At 43.3% G+C, this 20,286-nt stretch overlaps 1 protein-coding gene across 1 annotated transcript in view; it reads right to left on the reverse strand.

The window, feature by feature from the left end:
• Positions 1-3,126: 3,126 nt before the first annotated feature.
• LOC149451657 (uncharacterized) overlaps positions 3,127-20,286 on the reverse strand; it is a 91,372-nt gene continuing 74,212 nt past the window's right edge. The window contains 1 exon segment of the mRNA XM_089690359.1: positions 3,127-4,402. Coding sequence (XP_089546485.1) covers positions 3,794-4,402 — 609 coding nt within the window. The 3' untranslated portion in view covers positions 3,127-3,793.

Consider the following 20,286-nt stretch of genomic DNA (forward strand, 5'->3'; position numbering starts at 1 on the left):
TGAAAAGCTGGGAGTCCTATTGGTGTGGTGAGTGGGGAAGCACTACTAGGGGGTGCCCTCACCATCCCGTGTACAAGAGGTGGAAGAAGGCGTGGCTACACTACAGCTGACACAATTTGGAGGGCGGAGCACTTTCACACCTTATCAACTTTTCACTGTTCGGTGGATTTTTGGAGTAAAATAAGTGGATTGAAGTAGATGCAAAGTGGAGGCGGTGGACTTGCAGAGAACACTATACTGAGCACACAATATTGTCTGTCTCCATGGATTTGCACAGGATTTGAGATGATTTCCTATAGCAGCAAATCTGATGAGATGAATGAAGTGGGTGTAAAGTGGAAGCAGTGGATCTGCAGGGAGCAGCATCTTGAGCACAAAGCACTTTATGTTGTGGATGGATTTGCACACGGTTCAGTTTCCTTCATTTATTGATAAACCCCATAATACCAATGAAGTGGGTGTAAAGTGGAAGCAGTGGATGTGCAGAGAATAGGATTTGGAGCCCCGAGCTCTTTATCTCTGAATGTCTCCACATATTTGTAGTGTATTTGTGATGATTTCTGTGCACACACAATAGGACAGCGCTGTGACACATAATGCTCTCATGGGGGTAGGAGTAAAGGTGAGGTCACAATGGGGAATCCAATGGTGGGAATGTTGCATGCTGGACTCTCAGCTTACAGTGATGGTAGAAGAGGCTCATTGAAAGGTTTAAGGGTCTTGCTAGGAAGGAGCAAATTACTGGAAGAGTCTCTCCACGGCTGAGACTTATCCTACGTATCTGGAGTCTGGGATATGAAGAAGAGGAGGAGGAGAATCCAAAGGTCTGCTCTGAGATTAGGAAGGAGAGGGGGAGGAGGATAATCCAAAGGTCTGCTCTGAGGGTAGGAAGGAGAGGAGGACAATCCAAAGGTCTGCTCTGAGGCTAAGAAGGAAAGGGGGAGGAGGCCAATCCAAAGATCTGCTCTGAGGTTAAAAAGGAAAGGGGGAGGAGGCCAATCCAAAGATCTGCTCTGAGGTTAAAAAGGAAAGGGGGAGGAGGCCAATCCAAAGATCTGCTCTGAGGTTAGGAAGGAGAGGAGGAGGAGGACAATCCAAAGGTCTGCTCTGAGGTTAGGAAGGAGAGGAGGTGGAGGACAATCCAAAGGTCTGCTCTGAGGTTAGGAAGGAGAGGAGGAGGAGGACAATCCAAAGGTCTGCTCTGAGGTTAAGAAGGAAAGGGGGAAGAGGCCAATCCAAAGATCTGCTCTGAGGTTAGGAAGAAGGAGAGGAGGAGGACAATCCAAAGGTCTGCTCTGAGGTTAGGAAGAAGGAGAGGAGGAGGACAATCTAAAGGTCTGCTCTGAGGTTAGGAAGGAGAGGAGGAAGAGGACAATCCAAAGGTCTGCTCTGAGGTTAGGAAGGAGAGGAGGAGGATGACAATCCAAAGGTCTGCTCTGAGGTTAGGAAGAAGATGACAATCTAAAGGTCTGCTCTGAGGTTAGGAAGGAGAGAAGGAGGACAATCCAAAGGTCTGCTGTGAGGTTAGGAAGGAGAGGAGGAGGAGGACAATCCAAAGGTCTGCTCTGAGGTTAGGAAGCAGAGGAGGAGGAGGACAATCCAAAGGTCTGCTCTGAGGTTAGGAAGGAGAGGAGGAGGAGGACAATCCAAAGGTCTGCTCTGAGGTTAGGAAGAAGGAGAGGAGGAGGACAATCTAAAGGTCTGCTCTGAGGTTAGGAAGGAGAGGAGGAAGAGGACAATCTAAAGGTCTGCTCTGAGGTTAGGAAGGAGAGGAGGACAATCCAAAGGTCTGCTCTGAGGTTAGGAAGGAGAGGAGGAAGAGGACAATCTAAAGGTCTGCTCTGAGGTTAGGAAGGAGAGGAGGACAATCCAAAGATCTGCTCTGAGGTTAGGAAGGAGAGGAGGAGGACAATCCAAAGGTCTTCTCTGAGGTTAGGAAGGAGAGGAGGAGGACAATCCAAAGGTCTGCTGTGATGTTAGGAAGGAGAGGAGGAGGAGGACAATCCAAAGGTCTGCTCTGAGGTTAGGAAGAAGGAGAGGAGGAGGACAATCCAAAGGTCTGCTCTAAGGTGAGGAAGAGGACAATCTAAAGGTCTGCTCTGAGGTTAGGAAGGAGAGGAGGACAATCCAAAGGTCTGCTCTGAGGTTAGGAAGGAGAGGAGGAGGATGACAATCCAAAGGTCTGCTCTGAGGTTAGGAAGGAGAGGAGGAGGAGGAGGACAATCCAAAGGTCTGCTCTGAGGTTAGGAAGGAGATGAGGAGGAGGACAATCCAAAGGTCTGCTCTGAGGTTAGGAAGGAGAGGAGGAGGAGGACAATCCAAAGGTCTGCTCTGAGGGTAGGAAAGAGAGGAGGAGGAGGACAATCCAAAGGTCTGCTCTGAGGTAAGGAAGGAGAGGAGGAGGAGGACAATCCAAAGGTCTGCTCTGAGATTAGGAAGGAGAGGAGGAGGAGGACAATACAAAGGTCTGCTGTGAGGTTAGGAAGGAGAGGAGGAGGACAATCCAAAGGTCTGCTCTGAAGTTAGGAAGGAGAGGAGGAGGCGGAGGACAATCCAAAGGTCTGCTCTGAGGTTAGGAAGGAGATGAGGAGGAGGACAATCCAAAGGTCTGCTCTGAGGTTAGGAAGGAGAGGAGGAGGAGGACAATCCAAAGGTCTGCTCTGAGATTAGGAAGGAGAGGAGGAGGAGGACAATACAAAGGTCTGCTCTGAGGTTTGGAAGGAGAGGAGGACAATCCAAAGGTCTGCTCTGAAGTTAGGAAGGAGAGGAGGACAATCCAAAGGTCTGCTCTGAGGTTAGGAAGGAGAGGAGGAGGAGGACAATCCATAGGTCTGCTCTGTGGTTAGGAAGGAGAGGAGGAAGAGGACAATCTAAAGGTCTGCTCTGAGGTTTGGAAGGAGAGGAGGAGGACAATCCAAAGGTCTACTCTGAGGTTAGGAAGGAGAGGAGGAGGAGGACAATCCAAAGGTCTGCTCTGAGGTTAGGAAGAAGGAGAGTATAGATCTTTGAAAACTAGAAAAGGGAATTCCAAGAGAAAGAAACCAAAGAAATGAAGCAGTTACTTGTTTGCAACATTTTATAACAGAAACTAAGAAAACATTATTTTAGTTTTATTTTAATGTTTGGTCTTTTATAGCATAAAAATAAAAATCCCAGAAATGAATAAATCCCACTAAAAGAAAGCGCAATTTGTGTGAAAAATGATACAAATGTCATATAGTACAGTGTTACATTCCTGAGTAATTGTCATTGGAAGTGTGAGAGCGCCAAAAGCTGAAAATTGTCCGGGGGCTGGAAGGGGGGAAAGTACCTGGTACTGAGGGGGTTAAATGAAAATGACATTATGGCCACTAGATGGAGCCAATGATCATATGAAATAAGAACATGGCCAAAACTTGTCACAGCTGGATGAAGGCTCCTCACATTCCTTCAAATGATGTTTTTTTTAAATAGACCTCCAAGTGTTTGTGAAATCTCCCACCACAAAATGTACTCATAGGTCAGGATTCCATTTTTATTCTTCTCCTGCCATCAATGGCCGACCCGGTCCCACACTTCATCCATGTCTTTGGGGGCCTCTCATCTCCTTATCAACTGTTTCATCCATGATGAAGATCAGCCATGGAGTATATCTGAGGTGTATATCAGGGTGTGCTTCTTGCCCACATGAGAGCTGGGATGTCAAGCAACATTCATCTAGACATTTCCCGCACTCAAGGCACTAATACACCTCCAGGGTTGTGTGGGATCCCTGATGTACAGGAAGACAGGACTTCAGTGAGGAACATTTCCCTCACTCAGGACAGGAAAGTGGCTTCTCCCCCGTGTGAGATCTCTGATGTCTGGAAAGATTGCACTTCCATGAAAAACATTTCCCACACTCAGGACAGGAAAACGGCTTCTCCCCTGTGTGAGATCTCTGATGTGTGTAAAGATTGGACTTCCGTGAAAAACATTTCCTGCACTCAGGACAGGAATACGGCTTCTCCCCCGTGTGAGATCTCTGATGTGCGTGAAGATGAGACTTATTTGAAAAACATTTCCCACAATCAGGACAGGAATACGGCTTCTCCCCCGTGTGAGTTCTCAGATGTGTGTAAAGATTGGACTTCTGTGAAAAACATTTCCCGCACACAGAACAGGAATTCGGCTTCTTCCCCATGTGAGATTTCTGATGCCTGCAAAGAACGGACTTATATGAAAAACATTTCCCGCACTCAGCACAGGAATACAGCTTCTCCCCTGTGTGAGATCGCTGATGTGTGTACAGACTGGATTTACTTGAAAAACATTTCTCGCACTCAGGACAGGAATATGGCTTCTCCCCCATGTGACATCTCTGATGTCTGTAAAGATTGGACTTCTGTGAAAAACATTTCCCACACACAGAACAGGAATACGACTTCTTTCCCGTGTGAGCTTTCTGATGTCTGCAAAGAACAGACTTGTATGAAAATATTTCCCACACTCAGGACAGGAATATGGCTTCTCCCCGGTGTGAGATCTATGATGTGTGAATAGACTGGACAAACTTGAAAAACATTTCCCGCACTCAGAACAGGAATACAGCTTTTTCCCCGTATGATATTTCTGATGTCTGCACAGACTGGATTTAAGTGAAAAACATTTCCCGCACTCAGAACAGGAATTCGGCTTTTCCCCTGTGTGAGATTTCTGATGTCTGCAAAGATCGGACTTCTCTGAAAAACATTTCCCACACCCCCGTGTGAGACCTCTGATGTATGATAAGTGTTGATTTTTCTACAAAACATTTCCTGCACTCAGGACAGGAATACGGCTTCTCCCCTGTGTGAGTTCTTTTATGCACATTAAGTTTGGATTTAGAACAGAACCCCTTCCCACACTCAGTACAGGAGAAGCTCTTCTCTGTTGGAAGGCCGGCCCGATCCCGCACAGTCTGAGGTTCCTCAGGATACGAGGAATCCGATGGTCCATCTACACTGGGTGGTGCCGGATGGACATTGGAGGGAGCCGGGTTTTCTCCTGGACTATACTGTGTGATGTCCTCATCTTCTACTTTCCAGTCTGGAGACAAAGTGAGACAATCCTCGGAGGTTTTCCTCATCTCCCGGCCATGGACTAAAATACAAAGACAAAGAGGATTACTAGACAGGAGCTGATTGGTTCCCCCAAACCAGGACTCCGCCCACATCAGGCTGCTTGGTCTGAGGAGCTTACAATTCCACCCTCAAGGGAACAAGGAAATGGCCCCTCTGATCTCCTACCAGGTCATTTCTTTATTCATGGACCTTAGTCAGAGAGTGAGGAAACAAGCAGAACTGTCTTTTATAGGAGGGACAGTGATGAGGGGATTATAGGATGAGGGTCCCCACCCCCTCTATCACTCATCGCCATCTTCCCAACACAAGAAGTACTGCACTTCCTTATTTAGTCCATGATTTAGTCATGAAGAACAGCGGGGCTGAGCCCCACCAGAGGTCAGAGAGTGAGGATGGGGGGAGAACAACCAAGATGAAGACTGGACTGATCCTGAAGACCACCATCATTGGGGTATTGACTCCTCCCTCATTATCACTTTCTGTTTAAGGGTCCAAAGTTGGAGAATGTTATCACATTATTATCACCATGTAAAAGTCTGTGCTCCAATCACATCATCCGATATAAAATGTCCAGCTGGGAGGAAATGGGTGTAACAAAGGAGAATCCATATTATGTGTATATATAGCAGTGGGGGGAGGGGGAGAGCAGAAGTCAGGAGTATGTAATGTACAACATAGAGTATATAGTGCAGGGGTCAGGAGTATGTAATGTACAACATAGTGTATATAGTGCAGGGGTCAGGGGTATGTAATGTACAACATAGAGTATATAGTGCAGGGGTCAGGAGTATGTAATGTACAGCATAGAGTATATAGTGCAGGGGCCAGGAGTATGTAATGTACAACAGAGTATATAGTGCAGGGGAAAGGAGTATGTAATGTACAACAGAGTATATAGTGCAGGGGTCAGGAGTATGTAATGTACAACATAGAGTATATAGTGCAGGGGTCAGGAGTATGTAATGTACAACAGAGTATATAGTGCAGGGGTCAGGAGTATGTAATGTATAACATAGAGTATATAGTGCAGGGGTCAGGAGTATGTAATGTACAACATAGAGTATATAGTGCAGGGGTCAGGAGTATGTAATGTACAACAGAGTATATAGTGCAGGGGTCAGGAGTATGTAATGTACAACAGAGTATATAGTGCAGGGGTCAGGAGAATGTAATGTACAACAGAGTATATAGTGCAGGGGTCAGGAGAATGTAATGTACAACATAAATTATTTAGTGTAAGGGTCAGGACTCATAATATTGGTATTCAGCAATCAGTGGAAGATTAAATGTTTACTGTAGACAAGTTGCAGAGATCCCACACCGCTGCCTCCCATCTCCTGAGACTGCACTCAGTGACTTGGGTCTGAGACACTACAGACATATCCCTCCACCCGGCACAGCCAGAGGACCACAGAGCAAGGAACCCTGGGAGAAATGTACTGTCAGAGATTTTACTCAGGCATGAGGAAGAAAACAGATCAGGTCCCAGATAACTCAACATCTATGGTGAAAATGAACATTTTGCTGCCAGCTGAACCCCAGAACCTCCATAAATCCAGTCTAGATACATAAATTGTGTCTGCATCACAGAGAAGGAAGATTATCCGAGAGAAATCCAGGAATACAGGACGGGGAACACAGCTCAGGAAAGTGACCAGGGGATTACAGGCTGATATCACCCAGTCCCCGCCCTACTCTGGACCAATCAGTGAGCAGTATGGGTGGAGGAATGGATTTAGTGTTCATGACCCACCTGTGCTGATCTCTGTAGGAGTGTCCTCCTCTATAAATGTCCCCGTTATTCCATCCTCCTCCATAGACTGCTGATCATCCCTCACATACGCCTCTTCTTCTTCTGCTTTCACCTCAAATTCTATATCGATTGGATCTCCACTCTAAATCAAGGAAATGAGAGAAAATATCATCTGTAAAATGTAAGGTCACATAAAATATCCACACATCATCTCTACAAGTCCATGTTCTAGATTCTCCATCCCACCAACCTTGTAATAGTGAGGGATGGTGTGACCTTCCTGTGTGGAATCCCGGGAATACAGAGGACGGGGACATCTCTCTGGTGGGTTCCTGGTATTAGGTGGCTCCATCGTATCCTTGTGTCCTTCTGAAAACTCCTCCATCACTCCATACTCCTCATCCTCCTCTTTATACTCTTCTTTAACATCAATATTCTCATCCCCGAGGATTCCACTCTGAAAGATATAATAAAACATTCATTGTAACAAACATGCTGTGTATAAATCACAACTATCAATAATTGTCAGTCATCTACCTGATGATGGTGAGGGATGGTGTGACCTTCCTGTGTGGAATCCCGGGAATACAGAGGACGGGGACATCTCTCTGGTGGGTTCCCATGACTGGATCCATCTGTAGGAAACACACACACTGACTGAATCCATTGTTTCTATGTGTTTATCAGATGATGGGGGATCTAGGTGGATCCTCCGTACTGCTCTCTCCTTTACAATAAAGTCTCCTGTTGTGGACCTTTTGAATTATGTCTCAAAAACATGATTTATCAAGACATAATCCTATATAACATCAAGTCAGCATAGCCGGATGTTAAGGGGTTAATTTGTCTTGGTTGGAAAGTCGAATGACCATCTGGCTGGAGAGGTGTAGACGGTGGGTGAAGGGATTTTTTTTGTTCCCTCCTAGAGACAATCTACTATTTTGAAGTTCTACAGGTGGTCAAACACCATTATTCAGACTTCAATAAGTAGGTAAACATATACAAGGTCTGGACATGACAATAGAGGAACCAAACTGATTGTCTGAGAGCTTACCCAAACCTTGCAGAGGGTGATAAACCAACAGACCTCTGAAACTATCACAATATACTATTGTCCACCAAGGGTGAAAGTATTAACAGTTGTTTACCATGATTCCAATACAAGAGCCAGGCAAACAGAGAGTTTTTCCCTACACATAGAAAATGTTGGTTCTAAAACAAAGAAGTTAAATTCAGGACATTTAAGTCTAAAAATTGACTGTATATAACTACAAAGATATACTACAAAAACATATTATAAATGAGATGTTATAAAGGATAGGTTTCACACACCACTAAATATTCAGCAATGGGAACTATATATCACTAACTTGAGTATTGAGATGATGGGAAGTAAGATGTATTATAAACTAGCATTAGTTACATGTCTGATCAGGAAACAAACAGGATGGTATTTCCAGAAGGAATAACTGAATATACACCTATATTCCATGGTCCCTATTTAGAACATTATAGGTATGATCACTGCTATATCTGGAAAAAGACGTATATTTAATTCCTGAAATTACCTTAAGATTCCACACAAGGTGAGTCATCTCAAATACTCAAATTGTTCTATGATACATGACCGCCATCTGGCGGGCAGGTGAGAAATAGCTTATGTACACACATTTCTCAACTAGCCAATCAAGAAGCCTGGTGGGAAGGTATCTTAGAACAATGGATTAGTGGATATAAAAAGCCCTTGTACCTTTAAGAAAAAAAAACCTCATCAAGAAAAAACTCATCAAAAGAAAAGACCTCAGCAAAAGAAAACCTGACTGAAGAAAGACCTGATTCTGAATAACTACTCTTCCATACTTTCAAACTTCCTAAAACTTTACTAAATTTCTAAACCTCTATCCTTATAACTTCCTACATTCTCCCCTACTGAATATCTATCACTTGCCCTATAATATCATTTCTAAAGGCGTTCCACTGCCAGCTAAATCCACGGGAGAGTTGCCTAGTCTGAATTCCGGGTGCGGTGAGATGTTTATTTGATTTTATATCACCTATTTTCTCTGTTGTGTGGAATCATAAAATTACCTTAGTGTATCACAACAATATTGGGTAGTTAGATATATGTAGAGAGATCCTGTTTTACTGTTAAAAATGGTTTGTTGCCATATTATAATTTTTTTTTCATATTTCATAATTTATTGAATATTAATAATCAGAGTATAATATATCAAGGGCTAGCTTCTTGCAATCCTATGGCCACGGCTTGTGAGAATATAACCTTTGAGATACTCGAAATTATTAATTATTAATAAATTTAATAATAATCAGATCATTTAAAAAGTGTGATATTGATGTAATTAGTCAGAAACCTTATTATTGTGTCTTACATTGGTAGGATATATTTTTGATCGTGTGTACCAATGTTCATTTATCACCAGTCTTTTGCGTTTTGTGTTAATATATATATAATTTTTGTACATAAATAAATTTTTATATTTATCTATTATAAGGCAAATTTTGTGTGTATGGTACGAAATCATATTGGCTAAAAGAATTCAAGGTATAATAATAAGTGGTGATCAAATTATCAAGGTGTCCAAATTATTGGTTTACTAAATATTTGCCGTTTTTTAACGGCTGGAGGCACTGTAATATTTCATCTAAGGGAAAGGGACATGCCCTTTATAAGTAGAATAAATCCTTACATAAACCACCACAGGATAAATTTGGAGGCACTGCTGAGATCCATAGAAATCGTACCATAATACAAAACGCACTGGTGATTGTATATTTGTACACTTTATCAAACATATATTTTGTATCAAAATGGCATCCAGTAATCACGGATCCACCTCTTCCAAGCATAACGAGGAAAATATGGCGGCTCAAGGCATTGAGCAGGAAGCTCTGAAGCCAGCTCGGAAAGCTGCCGGTGCTTGGCAGAAGTATGTTGAATGTGAAGTAATAGATTACCTCCGCAAGAGATTAAGTTTGGGGGATAGCAATAATGAATTCGTGGATGAAGAGAAAAGGCAGGCTATGAGCACCTTTGAGGACCTGTTCAACCAAAAGGGCCAGGTTGTTGAGTTTTTAATGGCATTTGCTAGAGTAGAAAGTGATAGAAGCCGTGACAGACTTCTCCTAGAAGCTTGGCCCATGTTATGGTTCATGACCGCTGGAGCCGCCCAGCGAACCATGACTTTAAGGGAAGAGTTGTCAGAGGCCCGCCTCTTGGTAGAAAGCAAAAATCAGGACATTGAGTCTTTGAAAGGGAAGCTTGGTCATGCCGGTATTTGTTTAGACGAATCCCAGAAAGATTATGATAGATTGGTCAGAGACTTTCGAAGTGCTCAGGACCTGTATGAAAGAAACTTTCAGGAATTAAAACAACTTCAAGAGAAGTATCAGGACTTAAAAGATGAGGTGGAGTACTTCAGATCAGAAAGGTTATCTCCTGTCAAAATTAAAGTTCACCCAGGGGATAAGCATGACCAGTCAGAACTTACCTTGATAAAATCTGAGCAGAAAACTCTGGAGGAGCAGATTATGAGGTTGACGGCCCAAATAAATTCTGGGGTCCAAAGACGGACCAACCCAGTCAAGCAGGAGACTGATGAGCGGAGATACCCGCATCACAGCGAAGTATCTGATAGTGAGTCAGGGTCAGAATATAGGTCACCTCCTAAGCTTTCAAGATACACTCCAGAGCGCTCAGAAGAAAAGTATGAGGTTTCATATAGGCAGGAAGGGAAATCCCAGGGGTCATTCAGGAGATATGACACCCCAAAGGTCATTAAGTTCCTGAAGGACACTGTTCCTATGTTTTCTAAGAAAGGGTCCCTTGAGATCACCGAACACATGAAAACATATGAACAGACGTTAGAGATTCTGGGCATTAGAGATGACCACACCAAAATAGAATTGCTGCCATGGGTGTTTGAAGAGAAATACCTGCAATTCTTTGATACCTTGAGGGCCTATTCCAATCAGTCCTGGAGAGAGGTTAAACATAAGTGCCACATGGAATTTGGGCCTTATAAAACTGTAACCTCTGCCAAGGCTGCGGCCTACAATTTAAAGTGTGGTCCTCACCAAAGCCCTGCAGAATTTCTGGCTGTCCACAGAAATGCCTATTTCCTGGCTGAAAAGGATCCCAATCCTAACCAGCCAGAATTCAAGACCCTATTCTATGAAGCATTACCTGCTTACATAAAATTGGGACTTGCAAAGGATTACAGAAAGGGATGCTCTCTTGATTGGTTGGTGAGAGAGAGTGACTATTTATTCTCGATCCAACAGTTCAGTGAGGGCGGGATAAAAAGAGAACCCAAAAATAGCCCCAAGATAGTAGCAACCACTACCGTTTCCCCTCCAAATCCAAATTTGCAGGCAGAGAAGAAATCATATGCGGAAGTAATCCGTGGGGGTAAAACCAATGGTTCCCCTAGATTTGTACCTCAAACCCAGCAAGTGAAGGAGGTCCATAACTTTGCACCCCAAAACCAGTGGGTGAGAAAGGACAGACAAAAGCCAGGGAACTACGGTAGTGGAAGTGAGAAGAATAAAAAGTATGGTAAGGGCCAGTACAGTGATGAGAATCAAAGGGGGCAATGGTATCCTCGGAGGTTCTATTATCCTCACCAAAACCAACATGGGAATTTTTATGGGAACCCCAATTTCAATAGGAGCCATAATTACAATAAGAATCCCAATTTTAACAAGAACTCTGACTTCCAAAGATTTCCTCCACGCCAAGAACACCCTCAAGCTCAAAGGGGGGATACAGTACCCCAGGCTCCCCTTAATGACAGGGAGACCCCAAAACCTCAGAGAGAACAATGGCGTCAGGACCAGAGCAGTAGTTCTGACTCTGAGTCTCATTACCAGTCTCGTCCAAAATACAAGCGCAAGTATAGGAAAAGAGAGAATCAACAGAATGACTCCTCTGAGCGTATTGGGCAAATAGAGGCACAGGTCAGCAAAATGGCTGAACAAATGGACAGGCTTGTCACTCAATTTTCATCCAATCCTTTTTTAGGAGCAGCTCCTGTGACCAACCAAGGGTCACAGAATTAACAGGCAACCAAGACTTACACCAACAGGGGAGAACACTGAGTCAAATGACAGGAGATGTGTGTACCGTCCCTGACACGCCCACTAATGGAGAATCTAGTTCTCAGGCAAAGGGGGACCATTTGTTGGTTATTAACGATTCTCCTGCTTTTCAGTGTCCATCTATTGCCCCTAATATAGTCGCGGCATCGGAAGTCGTCGGGATTGACAAGCCAGACGGAGCACCAACTTCTAGTTGTGCTTCTGTCTTGAGACAGTCCAAGAATCCCACCAGGGAGGATAAGGGTGATGTGTCCACCACATGCGGTGAGATAAGAGCCAGTCATATGTTATTGAAGGGCCCACAGATCTTCAACCACACTAATTTCATGTGTGAGCTGACTGAATCTGATGGGAGATATTATGCCACGGTGCAGGTGCAGGATGCCAGTGATCTTTCTATTGTCGGCCTAATAGACACTGGATCCCAAGCAACCATCATGTCACAGGAACATTTTGATAAAGTGGCGAATGTCATGCCCACCAAGCCGAGACTTAAAAGTTTTGACAGCTCATTGATTGGTGTAGGTGGAGACCCTTTACAAGTCATGGGTACCGCCTGGCTTAAACTGAAACTGGGTAATAAGGAACTGAGACACCCCATCATCATTGCCAGCATCTCCCAGCACCACATGATAATTGGGATGGACTTCCTAAAAAGGCTGAACACCATAGTTGACTGTGTGAACCAAGTACTGTGGTCACAGGTAAATACCCCGATTAAATATGGGAAACTTAAAACTCCCCATTCCCGACAACACTGCCACCTGGTGGAAGAAAGGCCTGGATCATTAGAAATCCATTTCAGGAACAACTTCCTGATGTAACGGTTATCAAACCTGATGACCATAACCCTATCAGAAGAGATGAGGAACACATTTTTAGAATTCCCCAAGATAAAATAAAAGATATTTCCCTCCAAGATGACATCCTTACGATATCTTTTCATCAGGAGGATAAACCAAGAAAAGGGGGAGATCACACCCAATTCTTGACAGGTATTGAAAGGGTTAACAGCGACTTGTTTATCCCCATCCGGATAAATGGTCTTAATAGGTCAAAATATGCCAAACTAGATTTGAGACAGGAACACAGCTTTGTAAGCCATGGGTTGATAAAACACCTGACCGAAATGGAAATGATCCGTTTCTCCACACCTCAGCGTCATTGGATTTCAGACTCCCTTGATGACTCTGATGATCACAATTCAATGGCTAGGTGTCTCTTAAACGTCACTGTAGGAAACAAAACAGCCACCCATGTGTTCCTAGTCTTGGATAATCCCCAAACTAAAATTTATTTTGGCAACGATGTATTACATCGCTTTGCAATGCAAGTCGACCTAATTAATGACTGTTTATGGAGTCGACTAAAGGGGGACCCCGAAAAATACCAAAATCTGGACTTAGCTTTAAAATCCCAGCAACAGATGCCTTATGCTGTTGAAGTCCAGGTAGCCCAGAAGATTACAATTCCTAAGGGCATAAATAATTTCATACTCCCCATCCAAGTTAAAAAGGGACATAGACTGAAGGGGTCAGATGCATTAGTATGCCTCTCCCATAAAATGCAGGGGGAGGGACTGAACATTACACACACGCCCCTAGTCAACACGCATCAATCCCCGATGTACATTTACATACATAATCTGTCCAATCAGGACATCGTCTTACCCAAAGAGACCCTTATTGGTCTAGCGGTAGAGACTGAATATTACACCTTTGGGGTCACTAACCAGGTGATTGGACTCCTCCCCGATGAATATTTGTCGGAGGAACAATTAATTGAACAAACATTCCATTCATTACCAGAGGGTATTTTCACCATAGAGTCCATTTATCCATTCGATTCTAAAGATGGCACCTGTCGAATCAAAGAGACATCAATTGTCTTTGATCACCCAATCAAAGAACAAGAGTACCCCAAAGAACCTGGATGGCAGGAGAACACACACACACATCACATACCCAATGACCTCACCACGAAACTTGAAGAGGCATATGAGATAGGTCAGCCGGAAAGCTTTCCTGGATTCAAGGAGTTAGTGGAAGAGATGGTGGCCCTCGCCGATGCATGTGCCAGTGATCTCGACCGACAATTGCTCCGAGAGCTTCTCCTTGAATTCCAAGAGATCTTTGCCAAGGATTCTTACGATTGTGGGACTACTGACCTACACATCGCTAGGATCCAAACAGATCCAGATGCCCCACCAGTATTCGTAAGACAGTATAGGTTACCATTAGCTTCCTATGAATCTCTAGCTGAGATTATCAGGAAGTTACATGAAAGGGGTATAATTAGGCCCATCCACAGCTCCTACAACCACCCGATCCTGGGTATCTTAAAACCCAATGGACAATGGCGTTTGTGCGCTGACCTCCGTCAGCTGAACAAACGTGTGTACATGTCAGGATGGCCGGTCCCATACATAGACCAGTGTCTAGCCCAGCTCCAAGGATCCCAGGTTTTTACAGCCTTGGATTGTGCACAGGGGTATTGGACCATAAAGGTGAGTGAGGAAGACCGATACAAACTGGCCTTCAGTTTTGGAAATCGACAGTATTGTTGGGTACGAATGCCTTTCGGATTCATAAATTCCGGACATGAATTTGCTGTGTTCATGCACAAGGCCATGCCAGACGCCTTCGAAAGGGGGACGTTGGCATATGTGGACGATATCCTGATCAAAAGTACTGATATGGCCAAACACATTACAGAACTTCGGCATGTCCTGGGCCAATTAAAAGCAGCAGGAGTTAAACTGTCCTTACAGAAAGCCCAGTGGTGTCGCACGAAGGTAAACTTCCTAGGCCATGAAGTTACTGCTGAAGGTTTGAACCCACAAAAGAAGAAGGTTGAGGCGGTTCTGAACTGTAAAGTCCCTACTAACCTTAAAGAATTGAGATCATTCCTAGGTATGGTAAACTACTCGCGTAAGTTTATTGATAATTACGCCGAGATAAGCAAGCCGTTGCTTCACCTACTGAAGAAAGATGTCGGATGGTCGTGGAGTAAGAAACAGGAGGACGCCATGAAGGAGTTAAAGGAACGTCTCACACAAGCTCCGTGTCTCGGATATCCCGAAGGGGGTAAAAATTTCTATCTAGAGACAGGGTTTACGCAGGTAAGTATGAGTTCCGTTCTTTACCAGAAACGTGATGATGTCAGTAAGGTGATTGCCTATGCCAGTAAAACTTTGTCCCCGGTTGAAGTAAAGTTCAGTGACTGTGAAAAAGCTCTATTGTCCACCGTGTGGGCATTATAGAATTTCCGCAGTTACATTCAGGGAGAGAGAATCATTGTTGAAACGGCACACCAGCCTTTACAGTATTTAAAGAGTGAACGTATCAAGGGAGGAAATGTGTCTAATAGCCGCATCACTGCTTGGACTTTGTCTTTGCAAGGGTGGCCTCTTGAAATTCGGTACAAACAGAACAAGGAAAGTCCAGTAGCCCAGGGCCTAGCCGAGCTCCATGATTGTTCCGCAACTACGCCTGCTATGGAGGGCCCGGACACTGACTTTCTGGAAGAACAACTGTTCTCTCCCTACAAGGTTTACGATGAAGAATACTGTAAACAGCTGCCGTGTGTATATGTGGATGGTTGTGCTTTTCATCATAAGGATGGGGAACAGCTCCAACTAGTGGCAGGTATTGGAATCGTTTGGACCCAAGGTGTCACCCCAATTTCTGTGGGATACAAACTTGGACCAAAAAGCAGTCAGGTTGCTGAACTTACTGCAATTCTTAGAGCAGTTGAGATGGCTATAGAGTTCAACATCAGAGAGTGTGCCATCATAACCGATTCCAATTATGTCAGGAATAGTTTTGTGGAGTATTTCCCTAGGTGGAAGCGAAACAACATGAACAAGAGTAATCACAAACCCGTGAAACATGGTAAGCTCTTTTGTCACATCGATGAACTGGTAAGGTCCAATGATCTCACCCTGCACTTCAAGAAGACCAAAGGCCACTCCAAGGTTCTAGGTGCCGAGAAAGAAGGGAACGATCTGGCCGATTCTCTAGCCAAGGAAGGGGCAATCACCGGTGAACTGTTAGACATTGATCAATTTTTAGGTACCGTACAGGTTGAAGCTGTCACCAGGCAACAGGCCAGAACAGCCGGTGATCCGAATGCATTACAGTGGAGTCACGATTCTCCTAGTGAGGATTTAATTACTGCCCAAAAAGAAGACCCAATAATTGGCTTGTTTTATAGTCATATAGAAGATCCCAACCAAAATCCCATAAATAAGGAAGTATGTAGTGGGAAGGAGGATTTACGTATCTTGATGAAATCCAAATCCCAATTCTCTTTATACCAGGGATTGTTGATACGAACCTCAAAGGGTGGCGTACAACAATGGGTCGTCCCACTTAAATTTAGAGGTTTGATGCTACAGCATGCCCATGATGCTCCCACTTCCGGTCATCGTGGGGAAAAGATCACGTATGAGATCCTGCGGGATTATGCCTACTGGCCTCATATGTTACGTGATGTGAAGGAGTACTGCCAAGGTTGCCTAATATGTCCCCAATTTCAACCTACCAAGCCAACTCACAGAGCACCTCTCCAGAAGAGGGGGATATGTATGCCTTGGTCAGACCTTCAAATGGATTTTATTGGGCCCGTAACAAAATCTTCACGAGGAAATCGGTATATGTTAACAGTTACATGTTTATTCACCAAGTATGTCGAATGTATACCAGCACCAAATAACAGCTCCGAGACATGTGCTGCATTGCTAATAAATCATGTATTTTCACGTTTTGGTTTACCACAGAGGATAGAGTCTGATAGAGGATCGCACTTCACTAGCGAAGTGATGGCCAAATTGTGGAAAATTTTGGGGGTTAAAAGGAAATTGCATATCGCCTATCGGCCAGCCTCTAGTGGTGGTGTAGAACGATACAATCAGACCATCGTTAATGTCCTTAAGAAATTTGTTAAGGAAACAGGCAAAGATTGGGATGTCAAGCTCCCGCTGGTCCTGATGGCGTTGAGGGCTACTCCGAATACAGTTACAAAAATGTCATCTTTTGAACTGATGACAGGTAGACGGATGGTACTGCCCCAGCACTTATTGTATCGCACTACAGATCAAAATTTGATCAATGCCACCACCACACACCAGTACATAGAGGATTTACGTAAACATCTGCAATATGCTTTTGCCTTTGCCCAGCGAAATTTGGAAAGAGCTGCAACTAGTGCTAAGACATACTATGATCTCAAAACCTCCAAGAAGGAATATGAGATTGGTGACAAGGTCTATCTATACAACTTTGCAAGAGACCAGATCAAGGAACGGAAATTCCTTCCATCTTGGAAAGGTCCGTTCTCTATCATTGATAAAATCTCTCCGGTCGCATATAAATTGCAGGTTACCCGGTATGGTGAAATCAGTGATAGATGGGTGCACATCAATCAATTACGTGCTTGCCATCCAAAGTCTCAATTGCAGTTGTTGGAAGACTAACCCACCAGTTCCTATCTGGAGATATTGAGATCATTATTAAATTTCCTTTGAACATATTATTCATCTTTTGCCTTACAGGATCCAGTAATATAAGTTTGTATATATCCAATACTTAAACTGTTCATTTTAATAATTTAGAAATGAAGGCCCAGACGATGACCAGACCGGTGATCGGAGGTGTCAATGACCAGACCCTAGAAGGAAGCTATAATGTCCTGTGGGAAAGACCAGATGCCAGAGATCGATCCGGAGACGATAACCTGATGTCCCAGGCCACCAAGGGCCAGTCTAGAGGATAAGACCCGCCTAGGAGACCGTCTAAGAGACCTGTCGTGCGGAGGACCCCATGGGCCCCAAGGTGGATGTGCCAGGCCAGGCCGGCCTCATCGCAAAACCAGGATCGTCATCAGAAGTGTCCGTCTGAGAACGCCGAGTCAAGTTGAGGACCAAACCAGCATCACCGCTGCCATTTTTTCGAAAAAAAAAAAAAAAAAATTCTTTATTTCATTCACCCCATATGAGAAGATGAACGGTCACCCTAGCCAAAAGTCCCACTCATGGTTTGCAATACAGACACCCATCTATACGTGCCTGTACCCCAAAAAAGGGGGATTTTGTAGTGACTTTTGAAATTATGTATCAAAAACATGACTTTATTTCAACAACAACCCAACCTAGCCGCCCGTTAAGGGTTAACTCTTTTTGGTTGAAAATTCAAAGGACCCTCCAACTCAGACATGCAAACAATGGGTGAAGTGAGCTTTTTCCAAGACAATAGACTGTTTGACTATCCACAGGTGGTCTAAGACTAGGATTATAAAAAGTTTAAATTGGAGACTATGAGAATAGCTAAAGTGTGGATATGTCAACAAATACTGTTTATATATTGGGGTTGAGTTGAAGACGTCTACAAAAGTTAAACAGATAGTCAAATAGGACTTCAACCTTCAAACATTAAGTCATAACAAGTGAACAATAATGAGATGGGAACTCAACTGGTTGAAAGTTTACCCAAAACCTTGCAGGGTGTGATGAACCAACAAACCTCTCGAACTGTCACAATATGCTATTATCCACTAAGGTTGAAAGTATAAATGGTTGTTTACTCTGACTCCAACACAATAGACAGGTAAACAGAGGGTCTTTCCTCCTCATGGGAATTCTGGTTCTAACACAAAAAGGGTAAATTCAGGACATATAAGGCTAAGAACTGGATATATCTACCCACAGAGATATTACCAAAAAGCATATTATCAATGGATGTTATAAAGAATATGTTTCACACACCACAAAATATTCAGCAGAATGGGGATTGTATATCACTAACTTGAGTATTGAGATGAGAAAAAAGTAAGATATATTGTGAGTTAGCATCAGTTGTATGTCTTATCAGGAAACAAATGCTTTCACACAAGTTTGTATCTCAGGGAGATGAATAACCGAATATACACCTATATTCCATGGTTCCTATTTAGAACATTATAGCTATGATCACTTATATATCTGGATAAGACGTATATTTAATACCTGAAATCACCTTGAGTTCCACCCGAGGTGTGAGTCATCACAAATACTCAAATTGTTCTATGAGCTCTGACTGCCACTTAGTGGACAGGTGAGAGATAGCTTAAATACATACATTTCTCAACCAGTCAATCAAAAAGCCTGGTGGGAGGGTCTCTTAGAACAATAGTTTAGATGGTATAAAAACCCATGCACCTGATTTAAAAAAAAAAAAAACCTCATTGAAAAAAAACCTCACTGAAGAACCTCACTGAAAAACAGCAAAGAGAGACAAGCTGAAGGAAATCTGACGAGGCTGAAATCCATCTGAAGAGCTACTGATTAACTCTTTTCAAACTTCTAAAAACTTTACTAAATTTCTAAATCTCTGTACCTCTAACTTCCTACATTTTCCTACACTATTGAACTATATCTCACTTCCCCCTGTGGTCATCCCTGAAGGCGTACCATTGCCAGCTGAATCCATTGGGGAAGTTTCATAGTCTGAATTCCGGGTGTGGTGAGACTGTCCATTTAATTTTGTATTGTATATTTTCTCTGTTGTGTAGAGTAATAAGAATTACCTTAGAGTGATCACAACTGTATTGGGTGGTTATATATATATATATAGAGGGATTCCGTATTACTGTTAGATATTGTTGGTGTCATATTACAAATTTTTCATATTTCATAAATTTTTAAATATTAATAATTAGAGTATAATTTATCAGGGAATATCTTCTTCCATTGCTATGGCCACGTGATGAGAGAAAATAACCTCTGAAATACTCTAAAATTATTAGTTATTACTAGATTTAATCTTTAATAATCATTATCATCTAGAAGATTGTTATATTGACTGAAGGTCTTGTCCCCACCAAGAATCTCTGGAACCTTCAAGCTCCAGGTCCCGACCCGGAACTACTAAATCCATTGACAACCTAGAACACAGTTTTCTCTGCTCACTAAATACATGTTGGAGATTCTCAAAAAGCAGCCAGGAGGACCCTGTGTCATCGTCACAGTGGCAGGACTTCACACTTCCACACCTCCATCAGACTTCCAAGTGTTTGTGAGAGCTTCTGCTAGAACATTGACTCCATTTTTATTCTACTCCTGCCATCAATGGTGGACCCGGTCCCACACTTCATCCATTTCTTTGGGGACCTCTGATCTACCTATGAACGGTTTCTTCCATGATGAAGATCAGCCATGGAGTATATCTGAGGTGTATATCAGGGTGTGCTTCTTCCCCACGAGAGCTGGGATGTCCAGCAACATTCATCTAGAAGACATTTCCCACACTCAAGGCACTAATACACCTCCAGGGTTGTGTGGGACCCCTGATGTACAGG

The sequence above is a fragment of the Staurois parvus genome, unplaced genomic scaffold, assembly GCF_062004578.1.
Source record: "Staurois parvus isolate SC_StPar_1 unplaced genomic scaffold, SC_StPar_1.0 ptg000526l, whole genome shotgun sequence".
Classification (NCBI taxonomy): Eukaryota; Metazoa; Chordata; class Amphibia; order Anura; family Ranidae; genus Staurois; species Staurois parvus.